General features: G+C 47.1%; 1 protein-coding gene across 2 annotated transcripts in view; it reads left to right on the top strand.

The window, feature by feature from the left end:
• LOC137531943 (protein shisa-4-like) overlaps window positions 1–11,335 on the top strand; it is a 36,429-nt gene extending 25,094 nt beyond the window's left edge. For both annotated transcript variants that reach the window (XM_068251981.1, XM_068251982.1), the window contains exon 5: window positions 6,518–11,335. Coding sequence is in view for 1 of the 2 variants with exons in the window: in XM_068251982.1 (XP_068108083.1) it covers window positions 6,518–6,552 (35 nt within the window). In the remaining variant the exon portion in view is untranslated. The remainder of the gene's footprint in view (window positions 1–6,517) is intronic.
• Window positions 11,336–21,232: the final 9,897 nt, after the last annotated feature.

Below are 21,232 nucleotides of genomic sequence, written 5' to 3' on the forward strand. Positions count from 1 at the left end.
AGGCCTGCCCATGAAAGGTGCTCGGAGTCCCTTTAAGCTATAAAACAAAGCAGAAATAATGACTCTTTGAACTTTCCTGCAGTAAAACCTTACCTCAAGCTGTCTCTCATTGTGTAAGTGCTTCAGAAAACAGGACTGTATTCAACCCACTGGGTGGAATAGCTCAGAGTAGATATTTTGCATAGACTGAAGGGGAGGGGGATGGGGTTTAACTCTTCCTGTACTGGAAAACAATATGAGATTCTTTTCTTTGCTACTAATGTTCTATTTCTTAGCTGTACTACACACACAAATCATTATTTCATAAGTTTATTTTTGCTTCAGGTTTGTTTTAAGATACACATTTTTTTCCCAAACTGAGAACTTTCTTGAAAATTTGGTTTCTTCTACACATTGGTGTCAGTGCATCTGAAGAAAATGAGTTCTCTTATGTCCGCTCACCTGACTTTTGTGAATATTCGCATCTTTGCGGAAATGTACAACTCTCACCAGAATTGAGGTGAAATACAAATGATCCTAATCGCCACATTACTGTTATATCCCGGAAGGAGCGGTGCAATTTAGTGTCATGTGGTTGGAATCAGCATATTGGCACAATCACTGATAGGAGACATGGGGGGGGGGGGGGCGATAAGGTGGGGATAGGGTTATTGCCCTTACAACAAACTGACGTATATGCAGCCAGCCAGATAAAGCAATCTGAGTGAACACCGTTTAATGACACACTTATCACAGGGACCAGATAGAAGTTATTTGCTTTATACAGAATAATGGGCACTGTCACCTTCCACTCTGCCCTACTGGTTTCGCAATACGCGTCATCAGGGGCTTCTCGAGTCACCAAACATAGTCTGGCTGCTGTCTTGTGACACTACACCACACTGCCCTCTTCTGGTTGTAGTGGAAACACTGTGAGAAGTGGCTATGAAGGTTGACAAGAACTCTGGGGGGCACAAGGATAGTTACATATTTACATAGTTATTTGGGTTGAAAAAAGACATACGTCCATCGAGTTCAACCAGGTGCATGAGTTTGTGATTACAGTCACCCTTTAAGGACGAAATCCAGCCAAGCCAATAATATGCCAACTGATTGAAATTCACGGGAAACAGATAGCAATAAAAGCGCCACAGAGGCTCATATCACACATGACTTGCTTGGATCCCCATTGAAGAGATCCCGCCTCCGTTGCGATCCTTTTTCATTTCCAGGAAGTGGAATTCTGCCTAATGTTCTCCACAGAGAAGGCAGATGTAGGCGGAGCTTGCTGGATTTCTTCTGTAGTTGTAGCTCCGCAATGCTTGCTTCACGGCTGCTTCTGCAAGCTTTTGCTTCTAATCCACCACTCCGGACAAGGCAAAGAATAATGTCTCCTAAACCTCAGAAGGGCATTTGCTTGTTATAATAAAGGAAGTGAAAATCTGAAATAATGTATAATAGAATTGAATAAGCTGGTGGGGAGGAGGGGGAGTGTTTATGTAAAAAAGACAAAACATATTGACAGTACTTACTATATATCTTGAGTTATTCTTGGCGTGCCCACTCACTCTTCTTCACACTGCCTGGTTCCCTCCTATTGGTCAGTCCCTCCCACTCCCCTCACATGACCTGCGTCAGAACACCTCCTCTCCCCATATAGGATATCCGTCACAGGGATGCAGAAAGCAATAACAAAATGTCACAACAGTCTCTCCCAGGGTTGGGTGGGCTTATAGTGTAGGTGCATTCAGGAAGGGGGTATGTTCCCGCAAGCATAAAAATGTCATTTTATATAGAGTCGCGGCGGGGACCGGAGGATCGTTGAGTACCGGCGTGGGCACAAGACGGCTGCAGGGGCTGGCAGAAGCCAATAAAGGAGAGTCTTCCATGAAAGGGGTTGGCTCCGCAGGGTGGCTGACAGGAGATGCAGTGGGGGCACATATCACACTGGCCCAGTCACTTCAAGACCACTCCATTGGCATCTTACAGTTAGGGCCCTTTTCCACCAGCGCGTTTGCGCTGGCTGAATCGCAAAAACGCAAACCGCTAGCGATTTTACAATCGCTACGGTTTGCTTTTTAACATGGGAATCGCGGTAGGTCATTTCCACTACCGCGATTAGTTTTTGCGGGGAACGCGAACGCGCGGCGGAGCGATAATTGCCGCAATCTTGCTATGCAGTGCATAGCATAGCAAAATCGCGGCCGCGAACGCCGGGGAATCGCCGGTAATTGCGATTCAGCAATCGCTAGCGTTCAGCGTGAACGCTAGCAATTGCTAGTGGAAAAGGGCCCTAAAGGTCACATTTTTTCTAACTTTCACTGGGTTACCAGAAGGTCAGTTTGGCGTGTCACAATAGCAGTGCAGTGCTTCCCGGAGGTCGGGAGTGTTTTGGGGGGAGGGGGAGGGTACGTTGTCTTAGGCCTGCTCTGCTGGTCTGGGGACTGGGAAGAGAGAGGCAGAGATCACATGACCACAACTTGTTAATAAATCGACAACAAAATGTTAATAAACATTTACTACTTCCTGACCGCCCATGCGCATGTGTACGTGTCCCCCTGTGGCACCCGCAGGTATATTGTAATCGTGTTTCCAGCAAAACAGATCGTTTTACAACGTCTGTTTTGCACTGAAAAGCAGGAAGTGGTTAAAACTTTATTTTTCTTTGCTCGTGTGGGGGTGGGGCAGGGTGCCGCTTGCCTTGCTCAGAGCCCAGCTTTACATGTTATCATCATTTTACTAATAAGCAAGCGAGGAAAATGTTAATGTCCGATACGATGATCGATTGAATTTACTGTGGAATTACAGTATCTCACAGAAGTCAGTACACCTCGCACATTCCTGTACATGTATTATTATATTTGTTCATGGGATGAAGATATGATACTTTGATCCTATGTAAAGTAGTCAGTGTACAGCTTATATAACTGAACATTTTTTGTCACATCAAAATAACTCAACACGCGCCCATTAATGTCTAAACCGCTGGCAACATAAGTGAGTACACCCCTAAGTGAGGAATGGCAGAATTTTGTGTGCTTAGCATTATTTTCCAGCACTGGCTTAAAGGACAACTGAAGTGACAAGAATATGGAGGCTGACATTTATTTCCTGTTAAGCAATACCAGTTGCCTGGTAGCCTTCCTGATTTATTTGGCTGCAGTAGTGTCTGAATCATGCCAGAAACAAGCATGCAGCTGATCTTGTCAGATGTGACAATAATGTCAGAAACACCTGATGTGCTGCATGCTTGTTCTGGGTCTATGGCTAAAAGTATTAGAGGCAGAAGATCAGCTGGACTGCCAGGCAATGTGCATGGTTTAAAAGGAAATAAATATGTTAGCCTTCATATCTCACTTCAGTTCTCCTTTATCTCTCTCAGGCATGGAGGTCACTAGAGCGTCACAGCTGCCTCTGGAATCCTCTTCCCCTCCTCCATGATGAAGCTGGTGGATGGTAGAGACCTTGTGCTCCTCCCCCTTCCATATGAGGATGCCCACAGATGCTCAATAGGATTTAGGTCTGGAGACATGCTTGGCCAGTCCAGCACCTTTACCCTCAGTTTCATTAGCAAGGCCGTGGTCGCTTGGAGGCGTTTGAGGTGATCATGTAGGAATGCTGCCCTGCGGCCCAGTTTCTGAAGCGAGGGGATCCTGCTCTGCTTCAGTATGTCACAATTCATGTTGGCATTCATAGTTCCCTCAATGAACAGTAGCTCCCCAGTGCCGGCAGCAGTTATGCAGCCCCCAACTATGACACCCCCACCACCATGCTTCACTGTAGGCACGACACACTTGTCTTTGCACTCCTCAGCTGGTTGCTGCCACACATGCTTGACACCATCTGAACCAAATAAGTTTATCTCGGTCTCATCAGGCCACAGGACATGGTTCTAGTAATCCATGCTCTTATCTACTTGTCTTCAGGTAAGTGTTTTTACGGGCTTTCTTGTGCATCATCTTTAGAAGGATTCTTTGTGGGATGACAGCCTGCAATGATGCAATGTAAGGCATATGGTCTGAGCACTGACATGCCAACCCCCCCCCCCCCCCCTCTCCTTCCCCCCACCCTTCACCCTCTGCAGCAATGCTGCCAGCACATGTCTATATGCAAAAAAGATGACCTCTGGATATGACGCTGAGCATATGCACTCAACTTCTCTGGTTGACCATGGTGAGGCCTGTTCTGAGCGGAATCTATCCTGTTAAACCTGTGTATGGTCTTGGCCACATTGCTGCAGCTCAGTTTCAGGGTGTTGGCAATCTTATAGCCTAGGCCATCTTTATGAAGAGCAACAATTATTTTCTTGAGATCCTCAGAGAGTTCTCTGCCACGAGGAGCCATACTGAGCTTCCAGTGACCAGTATGAGAGAGTGTGAGAGCGATAACACCAAATGTAACACACCTCCTGCTCCCCAGTCACACCTGAGACCTGTAACACTAACCAGTCACATGACCCCAGGGAGGGAAAATGTCTGATTGGGCAGAATTCTTCTATAAGCTCCTCAGAGAGTTCTCTGCCACGAGGAGCCATGCTGAGCTTCCAGTGACCAGTATGAGAGAGTGTGAGAGCGATAATACCAAATGTAACACACCTCCTGCTCCCCAGTCACACCTGAGACCTTGTAACACTAACCAGTCACATGACCCCGGGGAGGGAAAATTTCCCCAATGATGCTCTCCTCCTCCTCACTCACTGCCAGACTCCTTACACAGCACAACAAGCTGCTTTTCCCCAATGATGCTCTCCTGCCTCCCCCCTCTTCACTCACTATGAGACTCCTCACACTGCACAACAAGCTGCTTTTCCCCAATGATGCTCTCCTGCCTCCCCCCTCCTCACTCACTGTCACACTCCTCACACAGCACAACAAGCTGCTTTTCCCCAATGATGCTCTCCTGCCTCCCCCTCCTCACTCACTGTCAGACTCCTCACACAGCACAACAAGCTGCTTTTCCCCAATGATGCTCTCCTGCCTCCCCCTTCCTCACTCACTATGAGACTCCTCACACAGCACAACAAGCTGCTTTTCCCCAATGATGCTCTCCTGCCTCCCCCCTCCTCACTCACTGTCACACTCCTCACACAGCACATCAAGCTGCTTTTCCCCAATGATGCTCTCCTGCCTCCCCCCTCCTCACTAACTGTCAGACTCCTCACACAGCACAACAAGTTGCTTTTCCCCAATGATGCTCTCCTGCCTCCCCTCCTCACTCACTGTCAGACTCCTCACACAGCACAACAAGCTGCTTTTTTCCCAATGATGCTCTCCTGCCTCCCCCCTCCTCACTCACTGTCACACTCCTCACACAGCACATCAAGCTGCTTTTCCCCAATGCTGCTCTCCTGCCTCCCCCTCCTCACTCACTGTCAGACTCCTCACACACCACAACAAGCTGCTTTTCCCCAATGCTGCTCTCCTGCCTCCCCCCTCCTCACTCACTGTCAGACTTCTCACACAGCACAACAAGCTGCTTTTCCCCAATGCTGCTCTCCTGCCTCCCCCCTCCTCACTCACTGTCAGACTCCTCACACAGCACAACAAGCTGCTTCTCCCCAATGATGCTCTCCTGCCTCCCCCCCTCCTCACTCACTGTCACACTCCTCACACAGCACAACAAGCTGCTTTTTCCCAATTATGCTCTCCTGCCTTCCCCCTCCTCACTCACTCTCAGGCTCCTCACACAGCACAACAAGCTGCTTTTCCCCAATGATGCTCTCCTCCCTTTCCCCTCCTCACTCACTGTCAGAATCCTCATACAGCACAACAAGCTGCTTTTCCCCAATGATGCTCTCCTCCCTCTCCCCTCCTCATTCACTGTCAGAATCCTCATACAGCACAACAAGCTGCTTTTCCCCAATGATGCTCTCCTCCCTCTCCCCTCCTCATTCACTGTCAGAATCCTCACACAGCACAACAAGCTGCTTTTCCCCAATGATGCTCTCCTGCCTCCCCCCTCCTCACTCACTGTCAGACTCCCCACACAGCACAACAAGCTGCTTTTCCCCAATGCTGCTCTCCTGCCTCCCCCTCCTCCTCACTCACTGACAGACTCCTCCTGAGAGGTGTACTGACTTTTTGTAAGATATTATTATTTAGTATTTATGTAGCACCGACATCTTCCACAGCGCTGTACAGAGTATATTGTCTTGTCTCATAACTGTCCCTCAGAGAAGCTCACAATTCAATCCCTCCCATAATCCTATGTCTATGTGTATGTATCATGTAGTGTATGTATCGTGTAGTGCATGTATTGTAGTCTAGGGCCAATTTAGGGGGAAGCCAATTAACTTAACTGTACGTTTTTGGGATGTGGGAAGAAACCGGAGTGCCCGGAGGAAACCCACACAGACACAGGGAAAAAATACAAACTCTGTGTAGACGGTGCCCTGGCTGGGATTACTAATTACTGCATTAGAAATTATAATTTTGCATTTATATATTGCCGTGCATTATTGTATGTTGTTTGCTTTTTGTGGTCATTTAATGCGCTTTAAGTACAGATGAATGATGTCTTTGTGCCGTGTGTCTTTCAGGTGCTGATAACGTGACTTTCGTGGATTCCCCCTAAGCCCCGCCTCCAGTTTCTGCTTTTAGGACAGGTGGTTGGGAGGATACACTGTCTCTCTGTGAAGGGGATGTAGGTTAGGGATTCTGTCTGGAAGCACTCGGAAGCCTTCTGTAGTCACTGCTGCTGAGATGTTCTGCCGCTCTTTAGTAGTAATAAGTTGTGGGGATTTGTTTTATACCTATCGTGCCTCCTGTGTTCAGCCCTGCTAGTTTTATAGTGATTCACAGGCATTGAGCTCTAATGTACAGAAATGCCCTCTGAAGAACTTCAGCACTTACTTATAAATGACTGTCATGCACAATAAGAGCTTGGAAATGACACCGTTCCTTTGACCCTATTGGCATATCGCTGTGAACGGCGTCATCCTGAATGTCTAGCGATGTGGGCGTGTCCCTGCTTCCTGCAGATAATAAAGTAAAGCCAGATTTGTGCAACAGGACATATGTGTTGTTGTACAGGGTATTGTATTAGCTGCTATTCCCGCCTTGCAGCCCTGGGGTCCTAGATCCAGTTATGTTGTTCTGCATTGTTAAAGAGGTGACATCTTCTGCAGTGCCTTACAGGGTACTCTGGATAATTCACATCAGTTACTGTCCCTCTAAGGAGTTTACATCTAATATTCCTACCACAGTATAAGGCTGGATTCACACCGTTTAACCTCCTTAGCCGTAACCCCGAGCCAAGCTCGAGCTGGAAATCTGCAGCTCAGAGCCGTAACCCCAAGCCTGACTCGGGGTAGCCGCTAGGAGTCTTTGCGCAGCGGGCATTTGTAAATCCCCTCCCCTGGGATCTAGACAATCTTCTTCTGTTCCTCGGAGGCTTTCAATCCCTCTGGTGAGGCTGTGTGTCGTCAGGACAGATGGTGATCTCACTATAGGGGCAGGGCGCCACCTCCTGGACAGAGGGGAGAATTGCAGCACTGGATCCAGCGGAGACGAGTTATACACAGGGCTGCTGCAAATCTATTTAACGGTATGATTTCCCCCCCCCCCCCCCCTGTTTTTAGGGTCTAAAAACTTGTGAAAAAATTGCACCACTTTTAGAACCTAAAATCTGGTTTAGTAAAGTTATCATACCGCCAGGGAGGTTAAACGGATCAGTTTCTTACTATGGCATCAGTTTTTCATCCGGTTCCATCCGTTACGTTTTGGAGTCGCCACCGGCTTTGTATCTGCCGCTGTCACGTTCGCATTCCACTACTGCCGTTTCGAATCCCCTGCATGCTAGAAACACCTTTATATACCGATGACCCGAGAGACCTTTCAGAAGCATCCGGCTACAATTGGTTTGCATAAGACCAATGGGAATCACCCCTGATCGCATGGGAGGTTTTTCATTGGTCCACTATTTAGTGAACCAATGATAGTTCTCCCTAGGGAGGGACTGTTTTCATTGGTCTGTTGCAAACCCACTGTAGCCTGCTGCTCCAGATGGCGCTCTGGGATTTGTATAGAGCGGTGTTTCTAGCATGCAGATAACAGGTGAGTATCTTGTGAAAGGTACGTGGCAAGCAGCCTCGCGCGAATGGACATTGTGCGCTCTCATAGACTAGCACTGATTCCCTCGGCCTCAGTTACCATCTACTATGTCCGGCTGATCCGGAAAAGTCGCTCAGGACCAAAACTTATGTTCCACTTGTCGGAACGGACAGATGTGAATGGATCCTATTGGTTTGCATGGAATCCGTTTTGATCCGTTCGGATCTGCTCTGGTCAGTTCCAGTAAATGGAATGTTTTTATGTGCAGTGCCCGGACCCAACCCTGTCACAAACTGGGGGTGCATGCAAACTCCACGCAGAGAGCGCGCAAACTCCACGCAGAGAGCACGCAAACTCCACTCAGAGAGCGCGCAAACTCCACTCAGAGAGAGCACAAACTCCACTCAGAGAGCGCGCAAACTCCACTCAGAGAGCGCGCAAACTCCACTCAGAGAGCGCGCAAACTCCACTCAGAGAGCGCGCAAACTCCACTCAGAGAGCACGCAAACTCCACTCAGAGAGCACGCAAACTCCACTCAGAGAGCACGCAAACTCCACGCAGAGAGCACGCAAACTCCACGCAGAGAGCACGCAAACTCCACGCAGAGAGCACGCAAACTCCACGCAGAGAGCACGCAAACTCCACTCAGAGAGCACGCAAACTCCATGCAGAGAGCATGCTGTCTAGGCACCTAGAACTCCAGCACTGCAGGTCAGGTGTGATATCTACTATGTGATGATACGGCATGCTGGATCTTTAGTGATATTGACACCCAAAGGACTGCAAAGTATATTCCTCTCCTAATCACCCCACCTGCAGGGAGCAGCTCCTGTTCCCATATTGTCCATCCTCCCCTCCCCATACCAAAAGACACCTAGAGGCTAGCGATGCGTTGGTACAGCACTCAGCCCTGAACGGTCGCCTGGGGAATCTAGTACCGATTATAGAGGGTGACTACTCGTAAAGTTGAGTTTTTTAGCTGAAGATAGGATTGGGGAGGTTTCTCTTCTTCAGTTGTTTTGTGCCATGCCAACAATGACACATTACTTTGACGTGGAGAGTGCAGCCATCCAAAAATGATACTTGCCTACAAAAAGGCTTCCCACGTCCTCCCGACCACCACCGCTGCCCCGGACACTTTTTGAGTTTTGTGCCTGTACTCTTCTTGCACAAGTGTGGTCTTGACTATACACTTTTAGCCGTAGTCCTGCTGGCGCAGTATGTACACATTCCTGCATGCAGAGCAGATATGTTTCGGGGTCCCCCTGTGGCAATTGTGGGGGCCAGGAGGACGTGGGAAGCTTCTGCAGGATCCAGAGACTCCCGTCTGTTTATCTCATTTTTTTTATACTACCTTGGGTACACTTTAAGTTTAAAATCCCTTGTTTCACAAATCTGTATTCTTTTCATTATGTGCAGAAGGCGACAGTGTTAGTTTAATAATCTGTTTTCAGACTTCTGAGGTTGGAAATTGTCACCATTAGTTGCTGGCATTACATTCGGGGTCACACGTTTCCCACCATTATTGTCATGACAGTTTCATTTTAATTGACCAAATTTTTTAAATCGCTCGCACTTTGCCTGGACTGGAAAAGCAGTTTGTACTTTGTAGTTCTTGATTTTGGGGGTTGAAACATTTTTCACTTATAAAAGTTTTGAGGTGTTTTTTTTTTATGTACTCATCTCGTCTTTTCTTTTTAATTACTTTTGTATTTTTGAAAATTGTACATGGGGCTGATTAGCAGCGATGGGCAAGAGGGTGCTAAAATCTCCATGTTGCATGCAGATCTAATGGAATTGGGCCAATCAAAACTGATATCTGTCTGGCCCAGGACCAAACGGCACACGATTTCTATTACATTTGCACACAAACCTGAAATATTAGCCCCTTGTCGACCCTTTCTACTGATAAGTTGTTTAGTGATGGTTTGGGTTTGTTTTTATTCCTATTCAGCACAATACTAAGAGGGGTCTGTCGCCATGGCTTGTGTAATGCCTGGTACACACGATGAGATTTTTTGGCAGATTTACTTCCAGATAGATTATTTCCAACATGTCTAATCTGATTTCTGATTGATTTTCTATAGAAGTGAACGGAAAATTGTTCAGAAATCAGACCGGAGATGTTGGAAATAGTCTATCTGGCAGTAAATCTGCCAAAAAAATCTCATTGTGTGTAGCAGGCATTACATTTCATATTTGTAGACCTGAATTGTAGCTTGTCAGATCGAGTACATGAACAGGAATCTGTAAGCTGCCATCGCTGTCATCTTTTAAAAATGTTGCTTAGCCGAATGCTTCACTGATCGTTGGACGATTATGTAGTTCAGGCGGGGAGCCTCCTTAAAGGACACTTGAAGTGACCAGTATATGGAGGCTGCCATATTTATTTCCTTTTAACCAATACCAGTTGCCTGGCTATCCTGCTGATTTCTTTGGCATCAGTAGCGTCTGAATCACACATCTGAAACAAGCATGTGACTAACCCAGTCAGACTTCAGTCAGAAACATCTGATCTGCTGCATGCTTGTTCAGGGGCTACGGCTAAAAGTATTAGAGGTGGAGGATCAGCAGGACAGCCAGGCAATCTGCATTGCTTAAATGGAAATAAATATGGCAGCATCCACATCACTTTCATGTGTGCTTTAAAGGGGAACTAAAGAGAGAGGTATATGAAGGCTGCCATGTTTATTTCCTTTTAAGCAATGCAGATTGCCTGGCTGTCCTGCTGATCCTCCACCTCTAATACTATTAGCCATAGCCCCTGAACAAGCATGCAGCAGATCAGGTGTTTCAGACTTTAAAGTCAGATCTGACAATTCTAGCTGCATGCTTGTTTCTGGTGTTGTTCAGATACTACTGCAGAGAAATAGACCAGCAGGGTTGCCAGGCAACGGGTATTGATTAAAAGGAAATAAATATGGCAGCCTCCGTATAACTCTTACTTTAGTTCCCCTTTAATGCTCGCTCCGGGAGGGTCTCGGAAATGACTGAAGCCAGACGTGCAGGAACAGTATGGAACAAAATAGTGTTATCGTAGATGTTTGCACAATGTTTTACTGTTTTTGAACACCAATCGAGAGATCAGTAAGAATGACTAATTGCCTGAATGGTTCCGCCCATGTGTCACAGGCCTGGCACCTCCCCCTCTAGATAAAGCCATTAAACTACGATATTGTGTTTGAGAAATGTCACTATCAATGCTGAGGACTGTTACGTTATACTATGCACATGTTCACATTCTACAGGTTTGTTTTGTCATTTTAATCTTTCAATAAAAAAACTTTTATTGTGTTCTACCAAACGGCAACTTATTGACGTGTTACAATAGTTGTGATGCTGCAATGGCTGATGGGTGATTATAGTGCAGTCATTAAAGTAAAACAAAAAACACAGTACACGCCACACAGACACACTCATCACACAGACACACACATGCCACACAAAAACACACACCACTCAAAGACAGACACAGTACACAGACACGCACACAACTCAAATACACACCACACAGACACACTCATCACACAGACACACAGACTCGTACCACACAAACACACACACCACTCAAAGACAGACACACCACACAGACACACACACACAACTCAAATACACACCACGCAGATACACTCATCACACAGACACACCACACAGACGCCACACAGACACACACGCCACACAAACACACTCGTACCACACAGACACACAACACCACACAGACACACGCCACACTGACACACAGACCACACAAACACAGACACGCCACACAGACACACTCATCACAAACACACACACCACTCAAAGACAGACACACCACACAGACACACACACAACTCAAATACACACCACACAGACACACTCATCACACAGACACACAGACTCATACTACACAAACACACACACCACTCAAAGACAGACACACACACAACTCAAATACACACCACACAGACACACTCATCACAGGCCACACTGACACACACCACACTGACACAGACACGCCACATCAGACAGACACACACACACCACACAGACACACACACAACTCAAATACACACCACACAGACACACACACACACCACACAGACAGAGATACACACCACACAGACCATACATAATACATACACACCCATGGACACACAGACACAAACATATACACACACCACACAGAGATACACAAACACAGACCATACATCATACATACACAGACACAAACAGACATACACACAAACACACACACCTTTCATACACAAGCATGGACACACACTTTTCTCCTCCTATACAGTTTCCTGTCTTCGAGTGGCTCCTCTCCTTCGGTTACAAAGTTACTTTGTGTCTAATGCCCCCCTTCCCTCCCCATACAGTAAACCCTGGTGTTTAGTGGCCCCCCTTCCACCTCCTATACAATAATCCCTGGTGTCTAGTGCCCCCCTCCTTGTACAGTGAACCCTGGTGTCTAGTGGTACTCCCCTCCATCCACCTTACATTGATCCCTGGTGTCTACTATGCCCCTCGACCTCCCCCATATAGCAATCCCTGGTGTCTTGTGCCCCCCCCTCCTCATACAGTGATCCCTGGTGTTTAGTGGCCCCCTCCCTCCCCATGCAGCAATTCCTGGTGTCTAGTGCCCCCCATACAGTGAACCCTGGTGTCTAGTGATACACCCTCCATTCCCCTTACAGTGATCCCGTATGCAGAGATCGGCGCAGGGAGTGAGGTAAGTTACTCATCTCTCGCCACAGAACCAGCTTCTAAGCTGATGCAGCATGATCTCAACTTGAGCCGCATCACACGGGCTGTCATTGCAGCTGCCTCATCGTGTGGCATCTGCTCTGCAGCCTGAGCATCGTTCCGCTAACTGCCGGAGCACCGGGACCATGCTTACCAACTCGGGGCAGTCACTGCAAAATCGGGACAGTTGGGATAGTGTATGCTGAGGGTTAGTAACTACCAAAAGTGCTCCAAGAGATGACAGCTGCGAACCACTACAAGGCTGACTGAATGTTGTGGGGGGGTGAAGTCTACCTATTTTGTCTGATCCTAAGGAAGAATTACTGCAGCACAAATCGCTGGAAAACTTAATAATTGGCCAAAATTGTCAGAGCGCACTGAGCCACCCAGCTGGCTGTGTGTATGGAGGGCTGTGCAGCCGCAGAGCAGTCAGAGGGCCTCTACTGCCCCCAGTCCAGCGCTGAATGTGTCTGCAGGTATATGAGCATCAAATATAGACACTGGGGGCCAAATTTATCAAGAGTGTCTGAGACAAAACATTGGTAGGTTTTTAGAAATCTGTGCAGAACTGTCTCAGGCAGCTTAAGAAATCATTAGATAGTGCAGATTCCTTCTAAAGCTGTTGTAAAATAGGAGGAGCTAGGCAGGTCTCTCAGACAGTGCAGTGTGTGAGGGGAATTGCTGCTGCTGAGGTAACCAACACACCTGCTGTATTGATAGCAGCAGGCTCTGAGGAGGAATTCAGCAGGGGGGAGGAGCCCATCACAAATCATGTCTAGACCTCACTCTGCAATCATGTCTAGCCTGCAGTTCTACATCTGTAGAACTGCTATCAAGCACTTCTTAATCTGCGCCAGTTTAGGGATGGATTTGCACTTTTCTAGAAATTCATGCTAAACTGCCACTATTACCTAGGATTTAAGAAGGTTCTTATTATCATGCAGAACTGTTCTCCCTGCTGGTTAGAACAGATTAAGAAGAAAAACCTGTTGGTAATGCTTTGATAAATCTCCCCCAGGAACAATTACAGTGGTGTGAAAAACTATTTGCCCCCTTCCTGATTTATTATTTTGCAAGTTTGTCACACTTAAATGTTTCTGCTCATCAAAAACCGTTAACTATTAGTCAAAGATAACATAATTGAACACAAAATGCAGTTTTAAATGATGGTTTTTATTATTTAGTGAGAAAAAAAAACTCAAAATCTACATGTCCCTGTGTTAAAAAGTGATTGCCCCCCTTGTTAAAAAATAACTTAACTGTGGTTTATCACACCTGAGTTCAATTTCTGTAGTCACCCCCAGGCCTGATTACTGCCACACCTGTTTCAATCAAGAAATCACTTAAATAGGAGCTATCTGACACAGAGAAGTAGACCAAAATCACCTCAAAAGCTAGACATCATGCCCAGATCCAAAGAAATTCAGGAACAAATGAGAACAAAAGTACTGTAATTGAGATCTATCAGTCTGGTAAAGGTTATAAAGCCATTTCTAAAGCTTTGGGACTCCAGCAAACCACAGTGGGAGCCATTATCCACAAATGGCAAACACATGGAACAGTTATGAACCTTCCCAGGAGTGGCTGGCCGACCAAAATTACCCCAAGAGCACAGAGAAAACTCATCTGAGAGGCCACAAAAGACCCCAGGACAACATCTAAAGAACTGCAGGCCTCACTTGCCTCAATTAAGGTCATTGTTCATGACTCCACCATAAGGCTAATTTCACACCAGGACGTTGCGTTAGAGGGGGCGTTAAGGTCGCATAACGTCCTCCTAACTCAACGCCTGGTGGTGCTGGATCTGGACGTCAGAGTGAGCCACGTTGTGCAGCTCACTCTGGCGTCAGTGATGCCGTGATGCGCACTCTTGTGCGCATGCGGCTTCACGTGGTCCCGCGGGCCAATCGCCGCACAGAGCGGCTGCTCCAGGAAGTAAACACTGCACGTCACAACGTGCAGTGCATATTAATTAGCCATGTGCCTGGCCGCTCTCCGCTCCTCCACAACATTACTGAGCATGTGCAAGCAGTATAACGCGGCTCAGCCGCGTCTAAAGTACTGCATGCAGTACGTTGTCTTGTGACGCAGCGTTACAATGTAACGCAACGTGGGCACTGTGAACAGCCCCATTGATTTTTCATTACTGTGCGGTGGGCTGCGTTACAGGCTGCTCTAACGTGCGCCTGTAACGTCCCACTGTGAAACCAGCCTAAGAAAGAGACTGGGCAAAAACGGCCTGCATGGCAGATATCTAAGGCGCAAACCACTTTTAAGCAAAAAGAACATTAAGGCTCGTCTCAATTTTGCTAAAAAAACATCTCAATGATTGCCAAGACTTTTGGGAAAATACCTTGTGGACCGACGAGACAAAAGTTGAACTTTTTGGAGGGTGCGTGTCCCGTTACATCTGGCGTAGAAGTAACACAGCATTCCAGCAAAAGAACATCATACCAACAGTAAAATATGGTGGTGGTAGTGTGATGGTCTGGGGTTGTTTTGCTGCTTCAGGACATGGAAGGCTTGCTGTGATAGATGGAACCATGAATTCTACTGTCTACCAAAAAATCCTGAAGGAGAATGTCCGGCCATCTGTTCGTCAACTCAAGCTGAAGCGATCTTGGGTGCTGCAGCAGGACAATGACCTAAAAGACACCAGCAAATCCACCTCTGAATGGCTGAAGAAAAACAAAATGAAGACTTTGGAGTGGCCTAGTCAAAGTCCTGACCTGAATCCTATTGAGATGTTGTGGCATGACCTTAAAAAGGCGGTTCATGCTAGAAAACCCTCAAATAAAGCTGAATTACAACAATTCTGCAAAGGCCAAAATTCCTCCAGAGCGCTGTAAAAGACTCGTTGCAAGTTATCGCAAACGCTTGATTGCAGTTATTGCTGCTAAGGGTGGCCCAACCAGTTATTAGGTTCAGGGGGCAATTTCTTTTTCACACAGGGCCATGTAGGTTTTGAGTTTTTTGTCTCACTAAATAATAAAAACCATCATTTAAAACTGCATTTTGTGTTCAATTATGTTATCTTTGACTAATAGTTAACGGTTTTTGATGAGCAGAAACATTTAAGTGTGACAAACATGCAAAAGAATAAGAAATCAGGAAGGGGGCAAATAGTTTTTCACACCACTGTATATAAATCACATTTTCTGTGGCCTCTTAATTTTCCCGATCTCAATCCAATTAAGCATCTGTGGGATGTGCTGGAAAATCTAGTCTGATCAATGGAGGCCTTATCTAATGACTTTCAGGACTTGAAAGGGGAACTGAAGTAAGAGGTATACGGAGGCTGCCATATTTCTTTCCTTTTAATCAATACCAGTTGCCTGGCAGCCCTGCTGGTCTATTTCTCTGCAGTAGTATCTGAATAACACCAGAAACAAGCATGCAGCTAGTCTTGTCAGATCTGACTTTAAAGTCTGAAACACCTGATCTGCTGCATGCTTGTTCAGGGGCTATGGCTAATAGTATTAGAGGCAGAGGATCAGCAGGGCTGCCAGGCAACTGGTATTGCTTAAAAGGAAATAAACATGGCAGCCTCCATATACTGTACCTCTCTCTTCAGTTCCCCTTTGAATGATCTGCTGCTAACATCAGAAACCACATTAGACACCTCATGGAGTCCAGGCGTAGTGTTGGGCGAACAGTGTTCGCCACTGTTCGGGTTCTGCAGAACATCACCCTGTTCGGGTGATGTTCGAGTTCGGCCGAACATCTGATGGTGTTCGGCCAAACTGTTCGGCCGTACGGCCGAACTAAGAGCGCATGGCCGAACGTTCCCCGAACGTTCGGCTAGCGCTGTGATTGTCCGAACGGGTCACGTGTAGTGTTGGGCGAACATCTAGATGTTCAGGTTCGGGCCGAACATGGCCGAACTCCGAACATAATGGAAGTCAATGGGGACCCGAACTTTCATGCTTTGTAAAGCCTCCTTACATGCTACATACCCCAAATTTACAGGGTATGTGCACCTTGGGAGTGGGTACAAGAGGAAAAAAATTTTTAGCAAAAAGAGCTTATAGTTTTTGAGAAAATCGATTTTAAATTTTCAAAGGGAAAACTGTCTTTTAAATGAAGGAAATGGTTTTCTTTGCACAGGTAACATGCTTTTTGTCGGCATGCAGTCATAAATGTAATACAGATAAGAGGTTCCAGGAAAAGGGACCGGTAATGCTAACCCAGCAGCAGCACACGTGATGGAACAGGAGGAGGGCGGCGCAGGAGGAGAAGGCCACGCTTTGAGACACAACAACCCAGGCCTTGCATGAGGACAAGAAGCGTGCGGATAGCAATTTGCATTTTGTCGCCATGCAGTCATAAATGTAATACAGATGAGAGGTTCAATAAACAGTAATTGGTGTTGTCCAGAATGCGCACAATGCGTGGGTCGCGTTCAATGCAGTCCTAGGCCGAAGAGGTCATAGCCTAGGGTCACAAAAACCTGTTTATTTGGGCTATTTCAATGGTGGCGAGTCTGACGTACATAAATCGCAGCAATGGCCGTTAGCAACGTCTGAATCTCACGAAATGTCTCATGCAGGTAGAAGACATATTGTTAGACTTGGGCTCCAAAGATGGGGTCCCTACATCTCTGCAAACCAGAGTTACAGGGGTGCAAAATTGGTAAAATGTAGCATGTAAGGAGGCTTTACAAAGCACGAAAGTTCGGGTCCCCATTGACTTCCATTATGTTCGGAGTTCGGCCATGTTCGCGACCATGTTCGGCCTGTTCGGCCCGAACCCGAACATCTAGATGTTCGCCCAACACTCTCCAGGCGTAACCACCAGGGAGAGCTGAACTACATTATAGGCTGATAGTGTATTATATGCAGGGCCGGCCCGCTCATGAGGCGGGGTGAAACTTTTGCCTCAGGCGGCAAATTTCTAGGGGCGGCATCCGCCCATCGGTGGGTGCGGGGAGCCGGGCCGCCCAGCTGGAGGAGTAGCGGGCAGGACGGGGGTATTGGGCCTAGCGGCGGGGAGGGGGGTCGGACCCCCCCCTCCCTAGCCTGGGTTCTCCGTCCTCCGCTCCCCTACAGCCTTAAATAGATAAGAAGCGCAACTCGTAAGAGGCAGTGGGCGGGGAGGACTCACCTCTTCCTCGCTCGATCCAGCGTGCGCTCCACTGACGTCACTTCCTGCAACACCGCCCACCGCCGCTGCTAGGCCCAATACCCCCGCCCTGCCCGCTACCCCTCCAGCTCGGCTGCGGGGGCTGGGGGGGGCGGCAGCAATCATTTTTTCCTCAGGCGGCAAAAAGTCTAGGGCCGGCCCTGATTATATGTGTTATATGTATATAGTCAGATAGCACGAGACACCTTCACAGGTTTTTTTGGAGTCCAGGCCTGACCACCAGGGGGAGCTGCACGGTATTATAGGCTTATAGTATATTATATCTATATATATAAAATTGGATGTACAGTATTTGTGTGTGTATATGTGTGTGTGTATGTGCCGCGATCACTCAAACGCCTGGACCGATTTGAATGAAACTTGGTATACAGATCCCTTACTACCTGGGATGATATGTTCTGGGGGTCTCGCATCCCACCTGCACACCCGGGCGGAGCTACAAACACCAAATCAGATTTCACCCATTCATGACAATGTAAAAAATATAAAAGGCTGCCATTCTCACGGTAATCAAGCCAGAGTCCCCACACTTTGCACAGTTGTTAACCGAGGTTACAAATGCTGGAAAAGTGGGCAGAGCATAAAACAGCCAATCAAATTTCAGACATTCATTTTAAATGGGAAAATGTAAACTGCAGCCATTATTAGACTGTTAATGGCAGGGTTCTCAAACTTGGTACACTTGGTCACTGGGTGACTGGGATTAAGATTCAGGAAAGTGGGTGGAGCCTACAACAGTCAATCAAAATTCACCTATTGATTTTCGAGGGGAATATTTAAACTGCTGCCATTTTCAGGGCCGGATTTGTGGGAACGCCCCCAAGGCCCAGGACTCATGTGCTACTACTGCACATGCGTGGCCCAGGCTGTGTGCCTCCTTAATCGTGCTCCTGCCGCTGGGTGCGTTCTGCGCATGAATAGAATGCTCCAAGCTAGAGATGGCCCGAACCTCCGATTTTCGGTTCGTAAACCAGGTTGGCAAACTTCCGCGAAAGTTTGGTTCGCGCGAACTTTCGCGAACCGCAATAGACTTCAGTGGGGAGGCGAACTTTGAAAACTAAAAACACTTATGCTGGCCACAAAAGTGATGGAAAAGATGTTTCAAGGGGTCTAAAACCTGGAGGGGGGCATGGCGGAGTGGGATAGAGGCCAAAAGTTTGGATTTGACGCAAAGCAGCGTTTTAAGGGCAGAAATCACATTGAATGCTAAATTGCAAGCCTAAAGTGCTTTAAAACATCTTGCATGTGTATACATCAATCAGGGAGTGTAATTAGAGTACTGCTTCACACTGACACACCAAACTCACCGTGTAACGCACCGCAAACAGCTGTTTGTGTAGTGACGGCCGTGCTGGACTGGTGCGCACCATGGCGAGATTGCTCTTCCTCTGTGATATCAGGTAATGTCTGACTGCCTTATCAACTTTCGATGGCTCTTTCTATACAATACAATACAATAACATTTCTATAGCGCTTTTCTCCCATAGGACTCAAAGCGCTTAGGCTCTCTCAGATTCAGTAATTAGTAGGATGAAGTATTCACACAACAAGAGTTATATTTCTGCAAATGCCAAACTGAACAGGTGGGTTTTCAGTCTGGATTTAAACACGTCCAGGGATGGAGCTGTCCTGATCTGTTGAGGTAAGGAGTTCCAAAACGTAGGGGCAGCATGACAGAAGGCTCTGGGACCAAAAGATTCCAAGTGGACTCTGGGTATGACTAGATTATTAGAACCTGTGGATCTGAGAATGCGGGGATTGCTACGCAGCTGCAACATATCTTTGATGTATCCAGGGCCTAGATTATTCAGGGATTTAAATGTCAGTAGGCCGATCTTGAATAGGACCCTCCATTCTATAGGTAGCCAGTGAAGGGAGTGCAGGACTGGCGTTATGTGGCAGTGACGGGGTTGGTTGGTTAGCAGTATGGCAGCAGTATTCTGTATCAGCTGTAGGCGGTACAAGACCTTTTTTGGAAGGCCAGTGTAAAGAGCATTACAGTAGTCCAGTCGGGATGTGATGAAGGCGTGGACTAAGGTTGGCAGATCTTCTGGGGGGGGGTGAGGTGCTTGATTTTTGCAATGTTCTTCAGGTGAAAATAGGATGATTTCACCACAGCAGAGATTTGAGTTCTGAAGTTTAAATCCCCATCAATTAGAACTCCCAGGCTACGCACATGATCAGAGCTGCGTAGATCCGTGCCTCCTATTTCCAGTGGTGAAGACTGCAAGTTTAGTTGTTTTGTTATCATGCTCTGCCCTCCAATCAGAAGGACTTCAGTTTTGTCTGCATTTAGTTTCAGCCAGTTGTCATTCATCCATTGCTGTAGTTCACGTAAGCAGGCGTTTATAGTTAGATTTGGGTCTGTCACACCAGGCTTGAAGGAAAGATATAGTTGGGTGTCGTCTGCATAGCAGTGGTATGTCAGGCCATGTTTTTGGATTAGTTTTCCCAGCGGTAACATGTAAATCGTGAAAAGCAGGGGAGAGAGGATTGAGCCCTGGGGCACCCCATACTTAAGTGATACAGGGGTGGACAGGAAGGGCCCCATAGACACTTTGTGGGTTCTGCCACTCAAGAAGGATTGGAACCACTGAAGAACTATGCCATCAATGCCGCAGTATTCCTGTAGCCTGTTTATCAAGATGTCATGGTCAACTGTATCAAAGGCTGCAGAAAGGTCTAGCAGTATGAGGATCGAGCACTCTCCTCTGTCTCTTGCCATGAGCAGGTGGTTGCATATTTGGATGAGGGCAGTTTCAGTGCTGTGGTGTTTCCTGAAGCCAGACTGGAATGGGTCATAACTGTTGTTTTGTAGGATTTTGGCTTCTAGCTGGAGGTAAACAGCTTTTTCAATTAGCTTGCCCAGAAAGGGGAGGTTAGAGACAGGTCTGTATCTGGTCATTGCATCTGGGTCCAGGGAGGGTTTTTTGAGGAGAGGCCTGATGATTGCTTCCTTCAGTAAAGCAGGAAATATCCCTGATTGTTTAAGCTTACATCTATTTTTTTTAAATTACATTTTCTGCTGGCTGTTCAGTGCCTGTAACGAGAATCTGTTATGGAGGGCAAGTCTGCCATTGTGAGTGACCACGGGTAATGGCCGGGGAATCAGGGTTCGATTCCGCTCCGGAGTGGGAGCCTGAGAACCGGCTACCACCACCACACATCCAAGTAAGGACCCATTTGCTGTATATGTAATGTACCTGCCCTGACCGTGCTTTGCAGACCAGGCATCTGTGGTCAGATGGACCCTTGACCCAGCACTGTGTGCCAGAGATGACACCACTTGCCTTTAACGAGAATCTGTTATGTAGGGCAAGTCTGCCATTCA

This window comes from Hyperolius riggenbachi, chromosome 9, assembly GCF_040937935.1.
Source record: "Hyperolius riggenbachi isolate aHypRig1 chromosome 9, aHypRig1.pri, whole genome shotgun sequence".
Taxonomy (NCBI): domain Eukaryota; kingdom Metazoa; phylum Chordata; class Amphibia; order Anura; family Hyperoliidae; genus Hyperolius; species Hyperolius riggenbachi.